The sequence below is a fragment of the Hydra vulgaris genome, chromosome 12 (assembly GCF_038396675.1).
Source record: "Hydra vulgaris chromosome 12, alternate assembly HydraT2T_AEP".
Classification (NCBI taxonomy): domain Eukaryota; kingdom Metazoa; phylum Cnidaria; class Hydrozoa; order Anthoathecata; family Hydridae; genus Hydra; species Hydra vulgaris.
In genome coordinates this window covers 41679789-41700731 of record NC_088931.1, presented here as the reverse complement: position 1 = coordinate 41700731, position 20943 = coordinate 41679789, and the positions used below count along the sequence as shown (strand labels likewise).

The 20943-nt window shown below is 29.6% G+C and overlaps 1 protein-coding gene across 2 annotated transcripts in view; it reads right to left on the bottom strand.

The window, feature by feature from the left end:
* Positions 1–1944: 1944 nt before the first annotated feature.
* Positions 1945–20943, bottom strand: part of LOC100199962 (rho GTPase-activating protein 24) — a 36166-nt gene continuing 17167 nt past the window's right edge. For both annotated transcript variants that reach the window (XM_065813296.1, XM_065813295.1), the window contains 4 exons: positions 18934–19043; positions 15745–15780; positions 2278–2452; positions 1945–2176 (listed from right to left, as the gene is read on the bottom strand). In XM_065813296.1, coding sequence (XP_065669368.1) covers positions 2086–2176; positions 2278–2452; positions 15745–15780; positions 18934–19043 — 412 coding nt within the window. In that variant the 3' untranslated portion in view covers positions 1945–2085. The remainder of the gene's footprint in view (positions 2177–2277; positions 2453–15744; positions 15781–18933; positions 19044–20943) is intronic.

Below are 20943 nucleotides of genomic sequence, written 5' to 3'. Positions count from 1 at the left end.
GTAAGGACCTTTCCTTTTGGCATTTGGTTAAGTTCAACTTAATTTCGACTCACAAAATAAGAAATACTACAGAATATTAAAAATTTGCAACAAAACTCGTAAAAACTTTAGTGCGTACATAGAAAATTGCTCGTCAAAACTCGTAAGAACTTTAGTGCATCTATAGAAAATTGCCACGTGAATATTTAAAATTTAATTATTTTAATACAATCAAGACAATTAATAATCAGGTGCATAATGGATCATTGTTTTCCTACATATACTTATTCAAAAGTACCGTTAGAACAATTTTATTACCACTGTAACACTGTAAATCTGATAAATTCTACATGCGTCTATAGAAAATGGTCGCAGAGTATATGTCCTGATTTAACAATAACACGTGCCAAATAATGGCATGTAAATTAAAAAAGTATTTGTTAGACTTGCACCGACAAATCACTTTTTTAATTTACGGAAGCCTAATCAACATCAATTATATTATCATCAGTTGCATTTTCTCTCATTTCATTTGTTGCATCAGTGTTTGTGTTATCTGCCACACTTTTCACAATGTTTTTGTTGTTGTTACTTTTGCGTTTTTAGAAGTCATGGGTTTTGGCATACTCATAAGCTGACTTAATTTTTTAATGCTAGTGCGACCATGGCCTAATACTTTCATTGCATATATTGTCTTATTTTGGTATCAATCACTTTATAACAATTCTCTGATGTATAAAATTCACATATATAGTCACAAGATAATGTTAAACACTTTAAATACAACAACAATTTTAGACCTTTCTCATATCTATGGTGATCACCAAGGTACAATCTACAACTCAATCTCAGAAAAATATATACAAATATTATGAAATATTTTGGTACCTGATAATTATGCAATTAATGGTTGTTTTTTTTGATATTTATGATTTATTATTTAGAAATGGTTTTCAAAAGTTTTTGGGAACATAATTTTTTAGTGTAAACTTGAATAAAACGATATTATAAATATTAAATTCATCTATCTTTTAGCACTCTAAGCAGTGGAATAGCACTGGTGTACTTAATAGAATTTAATATTAAGCGGGTTGCTTGTTTTTGATAGATTTTTAGTTTTAGTTTTGACCGGAGATTTTCTTACCCAAACGAAATAAGAATAACTGATATAGCTGTGAATAAATAAAAAATAAATAGATTTTAAATAGTTCTGACACATATCTTATTTTGTACATAGTTTTAACATTTAATTATATAAAATAATTAATAATCTGACATATATCTTATTTTGTACATAGTTTTAACATTTTTGAAATTTTGTTCTCTATTTGGTTATAATGCGTTCTTTCCAACGTTTTGTTTGTCTAATATTACGCCTACGAACTTAATGTTCGTTGCAATTTCGTTTGTTTAATTATCCGGAAGCTTTAAGAGTTGGGTTGTCACTGTCGTTTTTTTTCCGTAGAAGGGCGCGCCGCTCAATTAACTAAAATTTTCAGTGCGTTTTCCTACGGAAAAAGGAGGACAATAGTAACCCTATTTATAAACAAAGTGTTAGATTTAGAAGATTTTGGAAAAAATACCTGTATTCAGAGTGAGTTTGTCAGCTTTAAATCATCAATTGTAATTGGCAAGTTTCTTATTTATAACGGTAAAGATTATCGTTTTATTTTATAACCACTTTACTTTATAGAGTGGATAAAAAATATTCAAACATCGTCAGCAAAAAGATTGAAATTTAGAATACTAGGTAATAAGTAAATGCCATTTATATAAATTATAAAATATAGATTTCTGAAGCACCGCAAGTAATGTTTTCTAATTGGACACAGGCTTTGTCATAAGACACAGGTTTTGTTATAATTGAACAGGTTTTGTCATGCAACATACTCATAGACTCACACTAGTATGCTATTTTGAAAAGAACAAAAACTTTACTTAACTATTAACGAATACAAGTTCACATTTTAAAAAATAAATCTTTTAAAAATTATATATATCCAATTTAAAAATATTCAAAAAGTGTACAAAAATTATTCAAAAAGTGTACAAAAAAAATTTGCTACATTTGTAACATTAAAAAAATTATAAAATACGATCATATATTCAGCTAAGAGATACATCTATACCACCAAACTTTTTACAATATTCTTCAATACCAATTCTATATTGCTCTAAACGCTCTTCCGCAGCAACTCTGAAAAATGTTTATAATAATAAAAATAAAAAATAAATAAAAAAAACAAGAAAATAAAAAGAAAAAAAACGAGTAACCTAATAACTATTTATTTCACAAACCTTGCTTTATGCTCATCGCAAAGTCGCATTTTTAACATTTCTCTAATTTTCAGTTCTGATTCAAGTTTATTTTCGAGCTCATTTAATTGAGTCTGGAATTGACTTTTTATTTCTTCAACATCAAATCTTTCATTCATTTCGTTTAACCTTTCATTTGAGTAACGCTCTTCGTAAACTAAACATGTAATTTTTTTATTTAGCAAGAAAAATTTAAACAAATAACACATTACATCTTTAAAATCATTTATTTACAAGGGAACAGAAGAACAAGAACATAGCTATTTGAGTATTCGGATTTATCCATATGAACTTTATTTAATTTGTAGAGGTTTCTTTTAAATTCATTTTAACTTACATTATATAAAGTTTATCTAAGTTATATAAACTTTAACAAAAATTTGTATGAAATTAATATTAAACTTAAATAGAATTTAAAAAATGCTTATATGGAATTTAATGAAAAATTTGTATTAAAAACGTTATAAACTCACGTATGCTTTGAAGACTCTTTTGCTAACGCGGTAGTTAACTAGTGGTGACGCAACTAGTAGTAGAATGTTAAAATTAAAAGATTCGAGGTTCCATTTCTACACCTCTGGAAGTACCGCGCTCAACATGTCTCTGATCTTTTTTTTTTTTTTAAGTTTAACTTTTTTAAATAACAAATAATTTTTTTTTAGTTTTTATGAAAGTTTATTCACTTGAAAAAAAACTTCATTCTACTTTTACATTTGGAGATAACGAAATATGCAAGCCCGATGGGTAATTAAAACAACACTATTTTAATTATAACAACACTACCATTCACTATTTTGGCTTGCTGAAGTCCGAAGCTGTGTGACACTTTTTACACTTGCTATTGCGCTGTTATTGCTTTGTTTATGTGCTGTTTATCATCAAAATTAAACTTTGACAACAAAACAACCAACAACAGCTCTGTGAATCAACTTTAGTTGATTCAAGTTGTAGTGGCAATTTCTAGGTACGCTTGTCAAATTATCCAATATACAACTCTAAGATCAATCTCATCTATTTTCCAACGGTAGACCAAGAAGTGATTGGTACAAGCTTTTCATCAACAAATAGATTTATAAGTTTAGCAACAGAGCTGTTGTTGGTGGCAAGTTGTAGTGGCAATTTCGTGTTTGAACAGCTGCCAGTTCTTTCAATTATGTCTTGTCTGTAAAGAGTTGCTACTGGTATGCTAAATAATTGAGCAGGTTTATTTTTGTTTTGTACTTAGGCCACTACAAGTGTGACTAGCACATTGATGTATGGTTTTTCTTTTTTCATTTTCGCTCATTTTTTAAAGAAAAAGTAAAAATTATTACGCTTCCGAAAATTTTAAAAATTTTATCAACAACAAAAAAAAAATATTTATTTTTTATTAAAGTTTTATATCATCGTTTTATATTTAGAAAAAGATATTCTATAACATCATTGAAAAGTATTTGTATAAGGTTCAATTAGAATCAAAAGAATAAAGATTTATAATAGGGTGTGTCGACTTTCACTTTTTTTTGAAATTTGATGATGGCTAATTTTTTTTTGTGTGTAAATTAGTATGCAAAATATGAAAATAATAGAAAAAATATATATATATATATCTTTTAAGCTACATTTTTTCACCCTTAAACTATTATTTTTTTGGACTTTATTCTTGAAACTGAAGTTTGCCGTTATCTCCGAAGAAGATCGCATTTATTTACCAAAACATGTAGTAAATTAAATTTAACTTTGTCCGCAAAAAAGTGCATCTCAAAATTTAGTTTAACAAACAACTTGTAAACAACAATTATGCTTTAAATACACTCCTTTTCGCAATGTTTATGCTTTTTTTTAAACAAAAATTATGCTTTAAATACTCTCCTTTTCGCAATGTTTATATTTTTTTTGGATTATGTAGGAATAATGAACTGTATGTCTTACATTTTATTTATAAAGCATTATAAATCTACAATTTATAATGCTTTGTTATTAAATTTTAATACCTTTCAAAAACTTGTGTGCATATATATATATATATATATATATATATATATATATATATATATATATATATATATATATGCGTATATATATATATATACATATATATATATATATATGCGTATATATATATATATATATATATATATATATTTATATATATATATGTGTATATATATATATATATATATATATATATATATATATATATATATATATATATATATATATATATATATATATATATATATATATATATATATATATGTATATACAGTATTGGACAAAACATTTGCAACCAACATCGAACAATGCTAAAAAGTGTTCCTTATTTTACATGTCCTAAAAACGAAACGAACTATACTACCACAGCAAACAGTTCAGGAGTCTGGAGTCATAGCATGCCATGACATGAGCAATCAGCTGACAGGTGACAGCACACAGGCAGAATTTCGTTGACAAGTGCCATTTTGCAGCGGACAACACAAGTGCAACCTTTTTGGTTTGTTTCATTTTCTTAAGTCTGGTCTGTGTCAACGTCACGGAAGTTTTTTAATAATTAAAGGAAGTATCCAGAAGTTTCCAGAAGCACGCAGAAGCTTCCAGAAGTTTCCAGAAGTCAGTATTATCAAGACAGTTTATCAAAGTGAGTTTTATCAAAGTGTTTTATCGAAGAACATCAATACAAGAAGTGAAATACAACAAGTGTTTCATTAATACAAGAAGTGAAATACAACAAGTGTTTCATTACATCAATACAGTCCACATCGAACCAAGACGTTGTGTTCCACAGAGCATTATTGTATCATCACAAAATAAATGTAACACGGTAAGCCTTGAGAAGCGTGATTATTTATTTTTATGACTTCAAGTGCAAAAATGGCTCCCGACAGTCTTGGATTGGAACTAAGAAAGAAAATTATTGGCGATTACGTAAGTCGAATGTCACAAAAAAGTATTTGTGATAAATATCGCATGATAAAATGGACCGTATCAAGACTATGTTCCAAATATCGTTCTACAGGGAAGTTGGCAGCAGATAACAAAGGTGGAAGACCACGTTCTACCACTTCTAGAGAGGATTCTATGATCGTCAGATCCGTCAAGAAGGATCCCTGGATACCATCAGACGAGATACAAAAGCAATTAGAGCTGCCTGTATTGGACCGAACAATCAGACAACGTACAGTTGAAGTCGGATTGTTTTCTCGACGCCCTGCAAAGAAACTGCTGATTTCACTAAAAAACCAGAAGAAAAGACTCCTGTTTGCTACATCTCATTTTGACTGGAATGTGCAGAAATGGCGAACTGTCCTGTTCAGTGATGAATCAAAATTCAACATCATTGGGAGCAATGGCATTTGCTGTGTACGTCGACAGGCCGGAATACGCCTCAATTTACGTTACTGCCATAAGACCGTGAAGCATGGTGGAAGCAATGTAATGGTCTGGGGGTGTTTTTCTGCTAACGGTCTAGGTCCAATACATCGAAACGATAGAATAATGGACCGTTTCATTTATAAAAATATCCTGAAAGATGTTATGTTACCTCATGCTGAATGGAATATGACAATAAAATGGGTTTTTCAGCAAGACAACGATCCGAAACACACTGCAAAAGTAGTCAAGCAGTGATTTCAAGACAACCACCTATCGGTGATTGGCCGCCTCAATCTCTGGATCTCAACCCTATCGAGAACCTGTGGGAGATTGTCAACCGCAGAATTAATCGTGAAGGTGTTCGTAATACGGATCAACTGTTTGAACAAATCCAAAAGGCCTGGGCAGCGATTCTACAAAGTTTCATTGATCATCTGATCGAATCTATGCCTCGAAGATGCAAGGCTGTGATCAACAACAAAGGATTCGCCATGAAATATTGATAGCGAAATACAGCTTGGTCAACATTTTGTCGAGTTGCACTTGTTTTGTCCAGAAGGAAATCAACTTTTTTTAATACTATTGATTAATTTATTAATTTTCGTGTACAAATAATGAACTTAGTGATGAATAAAACTTGAAGAACGTTGTCTCTAAACAGTTACATGGTTATTTCTCTAAATTGAAAAAATGCAGCACTTTTATATAAAGAAACTAAATTAGCATTACTTGGTTGCACTCGTTTTGTCCGATACTGTATATATATGTATATATATATATATATATATATATATATACATTTTTTATTTCAAAAAATTGTTTATGTGTATATTTATTTATATAATAAAAGTTTATATAAATAAAGTTAAGAAAAATGGCTCAATGTCTTTAAAAGTATTACTGTATTAGTAAAATGCCGCCGACTTATTTTTTTATTTGTAGATAAAGTAAAATATTTTTAGAGCATAAACAATTTTTTGAATATTTAAAAAAAAAAAATTTATATATAAATGTCATAGAGTAAAAGCGGGTAAACCGATCATACTATTTTTTCGATCAATGATCGAAAAATTTAAATAAAACCGGAACTGATAGGAATATTTAAAAAATAAAAACACCAGAAGAAAGAGAATCATCTCCTCTATTCAGATGTGTCAAAATAAAATACTAGTCATTTTTAAGTCATTTTATTTTTATAAAAGTTTAAAAGAGAGTCGTAAAAATTGGCTTTTTTCTTTTATTTGCTATCGTAATAATTCGGGAACCATAATTCGTTTAAAAATAATTTTACCTCTATCTTGTAGAAAATTTAATTTTAAAACCGATTACATAATTTTTTTTCATTTTATAGTTAAAAATTAGACAAAAAAATAAGTAAAATCATTATTAAATTTTTCTGGTAAAACCGATCATTCACATATTTACTTTAAATTCCTTTATTGAATTTTTAAATTAGGTACCTAGGTGAATTAAATTATTGGATTTTTTCATGTGTTAGTTTCGAGTTCTTCCGAGTTCTTCTTTATGAAGTTATTTTACAAAAATGACTCAATGATATTTATTCATTATTCACTTTCAAGATGACAACAAGTAAAAAGTCATACAATGAAGAAGATATAGAAGCTGAGTTAAATGATATAAAAGAAAAAATGGCATTCTATTCTCAACTTTAATAGGTCACAAGAACAACAACAACTAGCTTCAAGGGATCAGGATCAACAAACGTACTCTCACAGCAAACAGAGTCAATTATGGTGCATGCGTTTAAGTTCCTATATGATTGGGGTTATGGTTTAACACGAAATGATGTCATGGACTTCGTATGCGGTTACCTTCTTTGTACAAATCAATCAGGCCTATTTAAAAACGGCAGGCCTGGCAAAGACTAGTTTTATGCATTTATAAACCGATGGTCTAAAGAAATTTCCACAAGAAAAACTCACACATCTGCCAGAGCCGCTTCTTGTACGCAAGAAAAAATTGATAATTATTTTGAATTTGTCACTAAACAATATCAATTGTCTGGGATAACTTCTGATTGTCACATTTAGAATTGCGATGAAACGGGTTCCTGTGGTGATCAAGGCAAAGCAACTGTAGTATGTGAAAAGGTGCAAAGCGTATTTTGAAACTCACTGGTAACAATGAAAAAATCCTTTATACAGTGAACAATTGCTGTAATGCTGATGGATACTTTACACCACCATTCGTGGTATACAAAGCAAAACGAAACTTAAGAGCTGAGTGGGTTTTAAGTGGTCCGACTGGCACCAAATATTCAATTTTTAAATCTGGTTGAATGGAGCATGACACATTTATTGAATGGTTGAAGGAAGTGTATATACCAGAATGTCAAGCTATTAGTGGTACTCATATTTTACATCTTGATGGACATACATCTCACATCAGTTTAGCAGCTGTATTGCTGTGTCAGGAAAACAATATAACTTTGATTTGTCTACCAGCCCACTCATCTCACATTCTTCAGCCACTGGACAGAGGTGTCTATTGCCATGTTAAGCAAGTGTGGAAGGCAGTTCTTACCAAATATTACAAAGACACAAAATGCAAAAACTTAGATAAAGAAAATTTTCCTACGTTGCTCAAACAGGTGTATGAGAGCGGTAAGTGTTTTACACGTTTACACGCTCTTGCTGGTTTTGAATATACTGGGTTATTTCCACTTAACAAAAACAAAATCAATCAACAGGCATTAGCTATCTCCAAAACGTTTAATCAACCAACGTCTTCAACGCCATTGCGAACAATAAAGTCCTCAGCATTATCTTCTGAACCAGCAACAGCAGCTTCGAGGTTCGACAAGTACAGAGCACTACATGAGAGAATGAAAATCGAAATGGAAAATGAGCTAAAGAGCTTTTTTCAAAAAAAAAAATCAGTCATGTAAAAAAATCGAGGCAACCTAATATTCCAAAAATTGCTAGCCAATGTATTACAGAACACGGTGTTGCAGATCATCTCAAAAGAAAAGAAGAAGTTAAGCAACTCAAATTAGCTGCAAAACAAGCTAAAAAAAGTAAAACCTCTGCAAACTCATAATGCCATTGCCAAACCCTGCAGAAAAAGAAGTAGCTCAAAATATAGAAACAATTACAACACTTTCAGCCAAAAGAAGAAAAGTTATTAAATGCAGAAAGTGTAAAAAAGAATTACATTCGGACATGATGTCATGCGAGAATCCAAATTGCAATACTTGGCTCTGCAACAAAACATGTTTGCCAAAAATTTTTGTAATGGGTTCAGACTTTTTAGTTGTAAAAAATGTAAACCTTAAATCTTATATTATTTCTGTATGATATATAAAAAAATATATAGCATATTTCTGTATGCTATATAAAAAATATATAAAAATATATACATTTACATATATAAAATGTTAAATTTATTAAATGTATTTTGTATTGATCGGTTTTAACAGACTTTCTGTCAAAAATGATAATTTTTTTTTTCTTCTAGTTTTCATACTTTCAAATACAATTAAAAAAAAAAAAAAAAATTAATAAATAATGTGCTTGTTGGTATTTTTTTTCTTATTTAAAAAAATAATAAAGTTACTTGATTTTTATTGTTCGGTGATCGGTTTGACCCGCTTTTACTCTATACCACCAAATACCAGAAGTAAATCAGCTTGTCAACTTAGTAACTTGATTGGAAAAAGTTCAGTTTTTTCCATCAGAACTCCTAACTTCCAGAGATATACTCAAGTATGGCCTATATTTAAGGGAGATTAGTGGAAAAGAATACAGAAAATATACTGTAGATCGGCTTGTAAAGGATATTAATCCAGGAATTTTGTTACAGTGGGAAAAAGCTAATTCTCAATTTGTAAATCCAGTTATTAATTCTGAATGAAGAATCAAATGTAAAGTAAAAGATTTGTGGTTATTGGCTGTTAAAGTTAGTAATGGTAATGTAGCCTCACCAATTAGAAATAGGTTTATAGAAAAACTTGATAAAATTTTTGATTTGTTTACATGCAATTGTAATATACTTGTTTGCTTAGAGAAGAAAACTGTGACAGAAAAGCTCACATTGTATGTACTTGTAAAAAAGAAAAAATTCCTCTTCTTGAGTTGAACTTTGTTAGATATCAAAGAGAAAAAGTTGAAACCAAAGCTATCCTTCAAACAGCTGGCATTGATCATATTGAAACTCGTAAACAAAGTAAAAAAACTAAACAACTTTCAATAGAGGTTTTACAAATAAAAAAATAAAAAACAGACCAGAAGATTCTTAATCAGGAAAATGATTTTTTTTCCTTCCCACGAGTGACTCATACGAAGTCTGTCATAATACAAATGATAAAATAAAAATTAATGTTTCAAAAACGAAAAAAGTAAAAGAAAAAAGTATATTATATAACACCATGAATATAAAAAATATAGCATTAGCAAGCCTAAGGCATCATACAGGTTTAAGAGAAACTGCAGAAATAGCAACTGCTGCCCTTATTGATGCTAAAATTATCACTAAAGGAAACACTTGCTTAATTATTGACCACAACAAAGTTAAGCGAGCTCAAGAAAAAATTGGAAAAGAGTTGACATTAAAACTTCAAAATAAACTAAACAATAATGGTTTAAGTTTTATTTTTTGATGGTAGAAAAGATAACACTAAAATTTTCTTTGATGTTAAAGGCAGAAAATTCCCAGGTTTAATAAAAGAACATACTGTGTGCAGTGAACCTGGTGGAAATTATCTATTCCATTTTGTTCCTGAAGAATTAGATTTAAAAAAACCTGCAGAGATAATTGCTGATCATTTAATTGAATGGCTTAAAAGAAGGTGTGTACATTTGATATTGGAAGCCATAGGTTGTGATAGTACTAATTTAAATACTGGATGGGCAGGAGGAGTAATACAATGGGTTGAAAAAAAACTTAATAAAGAACTTGTATGGTTTGTATGTGATCTGCACATTGGGGAATAGGGTTAAAAAGTCTTATTAGGTTTCTTGATGGTCCTACTAAGGCCAGCAATCATTGGTAAGGACCGCTGGGTAAGATGTTGAATGATGCTACCAACTTTGAAATTAACCCAGAATTTTTAGAAGTGTGTAAAAACTCTCTACTTATCTTACCTTAGTCCTGACATTATCAAAGATCTAAGCGCTGATCAGAGCTATGCATACCAAATTGTGACAGCTATTAAAACTGGAGTTCTGCCTAAGAGGCTTGCATTACTAGAAATCGGTCCTGTTTGTCATAGTAGATGGCTAACTACTGCTTTGAGGTTTTGCAGAATCTGGGTATTTAAACATGGGTTAACAGGTGACCTTTTAAATAAATTGAAAAAGATTGTTGAGTACATAGTAGGTGTCTATATTCCCAACTTGTTTAACATTAAAATAAATTCGTGCTGGGTGGAAGGACCAATTAACTTACTTAAACATATGCAATTACTAAAAAATCAAACTCAGGAGGTAATTGAGATTGTTTTACCCACTTTCAAATGATCAGCATGGTATGCTCGCCCTTAATCAGTTTTGCAAAGTATGCTGTGTAGTCAAATTGAAGATGAGCGAAAAGAAGCAGTTGATAAAATAGTTGAAATAAGAGGAGCAGGGAATAATGCACTTAAATTTGGAGATCTTTTAGGATTCAAAAGACTCCTGCAACCATTATGGAAGCAACCTGTTTGTCTAAACTTATAGACTGGAGTGATATTACTGAACCACCTCTAAAATGTCATTTATCAACTGAAGCAGTTAAAGAATTTATTAACACTCCAATGAAAGTAACAAAGTGGCCTTCCCATACACAATATGTTGAAAGATGTGTAAAAATGACATCTGAAAGTGCTTGCAATGTCTTTGGTCAGGCAAAAAGAAATACTTACATTCAAGGTCAAATTGCTAGCAGAGAATTAATGTCCAATAATTCTAGTAAGAAAGACATGATAAACCTCATTAAAAAAAAATAGTTGCAAACTATTATTTAATTATCTTTAGTTAGATAACTATTTCCTAGACTTGTTTTTTTATGAAGTAAATATGAACATTTGAGTGTATAAAAAGCTTAATGTTCTACTTTTTACTTTAAAATCTAAACTCTTTCTAATTAAAATAATGAGCTGGTATACATTTAATTTTTGGTATTACAAATGTGTGTGTGTGTATATATCGTCGCATGAGAATTATAGGGTTCTATATGCATTTTTTTATGTTGTGAGAACTTAACTTTCGATATTTAATTTTAAAATGTTTTAATGCTATTATTCTTTATAGTTATAAATTACAAGTCGTTTATGTTATTATGGTTTCATTATTAAAAATATATTATTATTCATAATATTTTTAAAGTTGTTTGTTTTTATTATTAATTATTAATTAAAACTTTAATTGTTAGATTCTTTTAACATAAAAAAATGCAGGTAGAACCCTATAATTCTCATGCGATGATATATATATATATATATATATATATATATATATATATATATATATATATATATATATATGTATTTAAAAAAGTATTAAAACTTAATAGCAAAGCATTATCAATTAAAGCTTTTTCAACTTGTAAAACACATAGTTAAAATAAACAACTTTATATCATCATAACTACATAATCCAAAAATAATATAAACATTGCGAAAAAGAGAGTGTGTATTTAAAACAAATTGTTGTTTACACGTTGTTTGTTAAACTAAATTTTGAAATGCAACTTTTTGCGAACTAAGTTAAATTTTAGTTTACTACATGGTTTAGTAAATAAATGCGATCTTCTTCAGAGATAACTGCAAACTTCAGTTTCAAGTCCAAAAAAATAATAGTTTAAGGATGAAAAAAAGTAGCTTAAAAGATTTAAAAAAAAAAAAAATTATTTTCATATTTTGCATACTGATTTACAAAAAAAAAATACTAGCCATCATCAAATTTCAAAAAATAAAGAAAAGAAAATCGACACACCCTATTGTTATAACGCATTATACACTAAATTTTATTTCTACCCCCTGTTTTATTTTATTGTCAAATTATTTCTAACAAAAAGAGAATTATTCATCATTAAAAACATTTTAATAAACAAATATCAGTTATAATAAATTTAATTTTCAAAAAACTCATTAATAAAAAGTAAAACTTCTATTGTTTTTAGATTGCTTTTTTTCTTGCTAATTGTTACTTGCCTTTCTCAATCCCTAACTCAAATAGTCAACTTTCCAACTCGCTTTCCTGACAACCCGAATCATTTACCTTCTCTACTAGACTTATGTCTTTTTTCTGATCCTAGTCAGTGCTCAGTTTCTCCACATTTCCCCATTAGGTGCTTCTGATCACAGAATTTTTTGATCTCTCTAAAACTAATATCTCATGCTTCTTTATCACCCGAATCCCCCTATTATCGAACCTCTTACAACTACAGTAAAGCTGACTGGGATTCTTTCCGTGATTTCATTTGTGATGGCCTTTGGGTAGAAATCTTTTTTCTTCCTGTCAACAAATGTGCTTCTTACATAACTTCATGGATTCAGGCTGGCATGGAATCTTTTGTTCCATCTCGACAATTCCAGGTCAAGCCTCACTCTTCTCCATGGTTTTCCTCACACTGTGCTGCTGTGATTGCCAATCAGAACCGTTACTTCCATATTTATCAGCAAAACAATTTTCCAGAAAACAGACGTCTGTTTATTACTACTAGAAACAATTGTAAAAAGTTTTGTCTAACGCCAAAACCCGCTATTCTCCGGTCATAAAATCACGCATCTCCTCTCAAAAATTAGGCTCTCGTGACTTCTGGAGAATCTTTAATAATATCAATAATAAGGGCAATTCTTTAATTCTACCTCTCTTGTATGGTTCAGACTTTGTCACCTCACCTAAATACAAAACTGAATTGTTTGCTAAAATTTTTCATCAATATCATCTCTTGATTCCACTAGTTGCGTTCTACCTGATATTGCCAACAAGCAGGTTGATCCATTGCTTGACATTCATATCACTCCAGCTTCTGTATCTAAAGTGATTTCCTGCCTAGACTCTTCTACAGCTTGTGGCCCGGACAACATAGCTGTTATTGCCTTGCAGAAATGTTCCCCATAGCTGTCGTCTATACTCTCAAAACTATTCAACAAGTGCTTATAAGAGTCTTGTTTTTCAGCCTGCTGGAAAGCAGCATCTGTTATCCCTATCTTCAAAAATTCTGGAGAGCGATCTGATTCGTCTAACTACCGTCCCATAAGTCTTCTTCCTATCATAAGCAAGGTTTTTGAATCTTTAATTAACAAACACTTAATTTCTCCTCTTGAATCTAATAACTTACTTTCTGACCATCAATATGGATTTCGATCTTCTCCTTCTACAGCTGATTTTCTAACAGTAATAACTGATAGGTTTTATCGTGCATTAGATTAAGGTGGAGAGGTTAAGGTCATCGCTCTTGACATTTCAAAAGCTTTTGATAAAGTTTGGCATGCTGGTCTTCTCCATAAGCTTTCTTCTTATGGTGTATCCGGCAACATCTTTAAGATTATTGAATCCTTCCTTTCCAATCTTAGTATAAAAGTTGTCCTCAATGGACAGCACTCTTCTTCTTATTCTGTAACTTCAGGGGTTCCTCAAGGTTCTATCCTTGGCCCAATACTCTTTTTAATTTACATTAACGATCTTCCAGATATTCTCACATCTAAGGTGGCATTGTTTGCTGATGATACTACCATTTATTCTTGTCGTGATAAGAAACCAACACCATCTGATTGCTTGGAGGGGGCATTTGAGCTTGAAAAGGATCTCACTTCTGCTACAGCATAAAACTCAATTTTTTTCAGCCAATCGTTATTGCAATAATTTAGATCTTTCTAGATTTATGAACGGTGATGTACTCGATGATTCATCTACTCTTCATCTTCTAGGATTAACTCTTACTTCCAATCTTTCTTGGAAACCATATATCAAATCAGTTGCAAAATTAGCATCTGGTAAGGTTGCATCTCTTTATCGAGCTAGTCACTTTCTTACTTCGGGTTCTATTCTCTATCTCTATAAATCTCAAATCCGGCCTTGTATGGAATACTGTTGCTATATCTGGGGCGGTTCTTCTAATGATGCCCTTTCTCTTTTAGACAAGGTGCAAAAACGCATTGTAAATTTAGTTGGACCTGCTCTTGCAGCCAACCTCCAACCATTATCACATCGTCGTAATGTTGCTTCTCTTTCTCTTTTCTATAAATACTATAATGGGCACTGCTCTAAAGAGCTAGCGTCTCTTGTGTCATCTACTAAAATTCATTCTCGGGTTACTCGTCATTCAATTAAGTCTCATCCTTTTTCTGTGACTGTTCCTGAAGTGTTTGTGAAGTGTTCCAAAAACGCTTATTCGTCTAGTTTTTTTCCTCGAACATCAGCTCTTTGGAATTCGCTCCCTTCATCTTGCTTTCCTGATTCATATAATTTGCAATCCTTTAAGTCGTCCATCAATCGTTATCTTGCTCTACAATCTTCATCTTTTCTCTTTCAGTAACTTCCAACTTTAATTAGTGGCTGCTTGCAGCCTTGTTGGAAACAAAGATGTTAAAAGAAAAGAAAGAAAAAGAAATGAGGGTAAATAAAGGTTATAATAATGTGAAGTTTGATCATTTTAATCAATACTAATGTTAAATTTGATTAATTCAATACTTTGTTTATTTTAAACTTCAATAGTATGCATGATTTCAAAACTGTTGTTTTGGTAACGAATTATTTTAGGAGATTGAAAATAGACATCATTTTTAATAGATTCATATACACAAAATCAAAACAAATATTACTTGAGAAGAGAGTTTTCAAAATTTAAATTATGCATCCATTTTTGCAATTTATTCTTAAATGACTTATGTTACTTGGCGATAGTAGCATAGCAACAAAACTTTAATTCAGGTACCTATATTTCTTCTCTACCCTCCCCCACCTCCTTGACAAAAAAATGTTTATTTTAGTAGTCTATTCACTACTTTTTTTTAAAAAAATTTTAAATATACTTAAAAGTTATATTTAAAAATGTAGTGCAAGTTCTAATAAAAATGTGATGCAAGCTCACTTTTTTATTAAATAAAAAAGAGCCTATTTAATTAAACTAAATTAATTAATAAATGAGGAATACCGTGATTTTCAAAATTATGGGCATATCTTGTTTCATCTAAAAAAAAATCAAAAGTTGGCCTATAAAAATATTAAAAACTAAAACTATGCAACAAAACATTGACATTTATTTTGTTACCAAAATTTTATAAAAACATCCGCATGTACTCAAAAACAACAGCAGTATATATATAAAAAAATCATCATGTACTCAAAAACAATAGCAATTCATATACAAAAACATCCTCATGTACTCAAAAACAACAGTAGTGCATATAAATGTAGTACAAGTATTAACTGTGAAAGACTTTATACAGTTTTGTATAGAAAATAAAAAAAACATAGCAAGGATACAATTATCCTCAACAATAATTGTTTGTGCACAATTTTCAATTCATATAACCTTTTTTTTATTTATAACATCTGTGTTAATTAAAAAATAAAATTTCAATAATGTGGTGAAAATGTTACTACAAATATGTACATGTCATATTAGTTTATGTAACATAAGTAGTTCTACCAGTTAACCAAATATAAGTAGATGTATATACCTGTTTACCAACATAAGTTGGTGCCTGTACCAGTTTACATATGGAGGCTTCTATAAAGTACATATGTAAGTATGGGGGAGAGGGAATTACCCAAAAACGTATGAACGCGTATGAAGGAAAAGGGGATGTTAAAGGCAGCAAGTATGTATGCGGTTTGACTATCGCTTGTTCTCTCTCTCCTAAAACGTGATTTCTTTTTTTTAACAAAAGTATTGAATTTTACCAGTTTAAAAAATCAATATTACGTTATAAAACAGAGAAATGTCGAATTAAATAAAAAAAAAATTTTGTTTTTAATATTTTGAAAAATGTATGCGTTTAAGTGGGAGGCAGAAGGGATTTAGTAATAAATAGTAGGGATGTACTGAAACCAAGAATTCGCAAAAGCCAAAGTCACTTTGGTGAAACTGAAACTTTTATATTTGTACAGCTAAAGTTTGCTAACTTGCGTATCTAACTATATCACTAATTATTAAAAAACTTGGTCCTTTATGAAATTTTGGAATATATACTATATTATAATTTATTTTTATATTTTTTATACAACCTTAATTTCTATATTATCACATAATATGATATTGTCACAAAATTGAAGAAATAATTTTATTCACCCAAATATTTAATCATCTCTCTGTAAATGATATACATTAAAAAAAAACTCTATTGTACACGCAGTAGTTCAACTCACTCTATGCATTACAGATTCATTTAAAAAATCCCAATTCATTTTAGGTATTTTTATAGACTTCTATAACTTATCTATAATGTATCAAAAGATTTATAACCTAAAGCTTTTGATACAATCAATCACAGCGTTCTCATAAAAAATTGAAACATTATGGTATCACTATGGTAACATTATGTTATTACTGGCAAAGTTTTAACATTATTATAAAACTACTTAAAAAAACAATTTGCTAACATTTATGCATTGTCGTCTCTCAAAGTTTTAGAAATATCCACATGGTTCCATACTCAGACAACTAATATTTCTTATTTATATTAATGATGTCCATAGAGCCTCTAACTTAATTACAACAATGTTTGCGGATGATACTAATCTTTTTTTAACTCATAATAACAACAAAAAACTATTTTATGGTATGATTATAGACTTAAAGAAAATTTCCGACTGATTTAAACCAAATAAAATTTCACACACAAAAAAAATGGATTCTCTTTCATACAGCTTCATAAAAACATATACTACCATGTGAAATGCCTGTGTTTATCATTGATAACATTCATCTAAAAAAAGTCATGCATACAAATTTTTTAGGTGTCATTATAGATTAAAATTATAGAATAACTTATGCAATAAAATTTCTAAAAGTAATGGAATTCTCTATAAATAGAAAAGAATTTTAATGAGACATACTTTAATTCAACTAAATTAATCTTCGCTTTGCTGTTATATTAGTTATGGTAATGTTGCCTTGGGGAGTACCCACAAAAGTAAGTTAAAGCATCTACATTGCCAGCATAAGCATGTAGTATGTAGTATGTAGTAGTACTTATTAATAGTATGTAGTATGTAGTATGTAGTAGTACTTATTAATTTAAAAGACCATTTTATTCATGCCAAGCCTCTCTTATCTCACATAAACATTCCTAATATTTATGAGGGTAATATTTCAACGTACTTTGTTTTATATTTAAATGCAAAGTTAACTCTTGTCCAGTTTCTTTTGGTGATATATATTCATGTAAAGAAAAAAATAAATATACTTTGGAAAATAATAATTTTATACAACAACCAAAATTTAAATCAAATATTGTCAAATCTTGTATTCCATTCCACAGAGTATTTTATGGAACAAAATTAAAAAATTTGATTTTACCCGTGATTGGAGTTATAATTCCTTTAAAAGGAAACTAAATGAAATCATTTTTTTGATTGATGACATTTTTCAATATTTTTGAATATATGCTTTTAATTGTTTCTTATAGTATTTAAACACTTTACTTTAAAAGAAAATTTTATTTTAACATTATAATAGTATTAAAACATATAAATAAAGAAAATAATATAGCAGTTGCTTAAACTTGGTCTTTCTAATAGTTGTAGGAATGTCATACAACAGTTGCACAACAAATTTGTTTTACAATGGAAACTTGCGTAAGTTATGCAACTTAACATCCGTTGTATAATGAGTTTTATGTTGTAAAATAATTGTTGTGGAAATAGAAACAAATTGGTTTCTGCAAAAATTGCTATACAATAAAATTGCACAACTATTTTACATTATTTCTTAAATTATTGGAAACCAAGCTTTAGTAATTTTAATTACCAAAAAATAATTTGCCAAAGCCAATGATGCAGCAAATAATACCCCTGGCTTCAGCCAAAACCGAAGCTTTAATGAAAATGCTGAAGCTTTGGTTTCAGATGTACGATATTTTCAGTTAGGGATGTTACGAATTTTTGGTACATCCCTAATAAATAGTGCTTATGTATGCAGAGTGAGGGGTTATTAAAAGCATTACATTGCGTACAAAAGGGAAGGGGGTTCTCAATCAGTATTTTTACTGCGTATGTACTTTATGGATGCCCTCTAACATAAAATAAAACCTATTATACGCAATGGCATTACATTTACAAAACTTTAATATAAATAAATATACAACTGTAAAATAAATATTTCTTAAATAAATGTTACCTAATCCTGCAAATATACTAGATTCTGATAAAGATCTTTTCAAAGGTTGAAATCCTTTAGAAGCATGAAAAGAATTAACTTTATCTTCATAAATAGCATTTATTGTTTCTCTGTAAAAAATAATTTAAAACCATTCTAACTTTTGTTATTTTGATTTTGGAAACTGTATTAAAAAAAAAAGGAAAAAAAAAAGAAAAAAACTATTTCTCTGACAAAAGTAAAATGTATAAACAGATTTTTTTAAATTTTATTTTATATTTTGTATTTTGTATTTTATATAATATTTTGTTCAATAAGCTATAATTTGACATTTTTACATCAAGTTTTTTTCTGTGTTGTATCATTTTTGCATTGTTTATTTAATATAGTGTTCTTAGTTTGTTAGTCTAGCATAAATTTTATATATCTTATGCAACCCTCGGAATTAGGAAAATTGAGGTCGGCAATATTTTGCCGACCTCCATCTTTTAGAGGTCGGCATCAGGTCGGCAAAAATTATTTGATACAAAGGTCTAACCGTAAAACATAGAAACGAGGTCGGCAATTTTTTGCCGACCTCAAACACTTTCAGGTCGGCAGTTAGGTCGGCATTGCCGAATGCCGACCCTAATTCCGAGGGTTGCTTATGTGATGAAAAAATATTTATTATTTTATTAGTTTTTTCAATTCAACGAAATCACTTAATCTCAACTTTATTGCTCTTCCAACACTGACTTCCAGCACTGACTTTTATTGCCCAATGCTTGCATCTGTTTCCACACCCAGTCTGCATACCAGCGCAAAACTTCCTATCACTAAAACTTTAGTTTCCTGAACTCAATAATCTACTTAATAAAAGACCACCACTAATTAATTTTATCACCATCGCCAGAAACACAACTGCTCTTATCCATGTTACTCGTCCATCAAAAATACATAAACTCAGTTTTAATAATTTAAGGTGTTAAACATCTTGAATTATTAAAACTCCTTGTAAAAAGTTTGTATGTTATAGATATAGAGAAAATTTATTTATTTCTTAATACTATTATAAATTTAAAAAATAATTTAAGGTAAAAATAAAATATATAGATATATATTTGCGTGTGTGCATATATAACCTGTAGAGGTTGGAAAAAAACTAAAAAACAAAACCAGAAAATTTTTATTTTTTTTAATAAAAAGATTGCCTGCGCTAACCATCAAGTCAAGCTACCGGCATTCTTAAGTCAAGCTAGTGGCATTCCTTGCATTTTCTACCTATTTCAGTCAATGTATGTACACTCCTTGCATGTTCTACCTATATCAGTCTAAGTATGTACACTAAAAAAAAAAAGTCAAAGTGGTAGTTTTACTGCTTTTTGAAGCATCTAAAAGCAATTAAATGGGGGATGAGCTTTAAGTCAGATTTGCTACTACCAGTGTCATTATCATACAATCGGTTGTTTTTTATAGATAGATATCAAACAAGTTGTTTTGTTTGAATTGTGTGATCTTTTATCCAAATGATGCAGTAGAGGCACCTCAAACCAATACATCAGTTGAGACACAATTGATTAAACAATGTATAGTCATTTGCAAATAGATAATTATAAAATAGCTAGCAATTTATATAATAACCAATGACAATAGCAATTCTTAGTCTCTTCATGTAAAATTATTATATTAGAAACTATGGGCTATTTAGACAATTATCATGTAAAATCTTCATCTGGTATAGATGCAAACCTCTGTTTTTCAAGCTTTAATCTCTCCCTTTTATCCTATTTCTCTAATATAAAAAATCTAGAGCAATTTTATTCCTTAGCAAAGCTCATTTATACATGTGTAATGCACTCTCCCCAAGTTTTCTTACTTTTACCTCTACCATTTTCTCCTAAAGCTGCTACCTCTCTACATGCTGATACACAAAACAATTTAATCATTTCTGACAAACATTGTTAGATACAACACTTTTTCTGAACTCTGTCTAAGATTAATGCTCTTTTACTTGTCTTGTTAGAATCATTGTCTTGTTAGAATCATTCATCA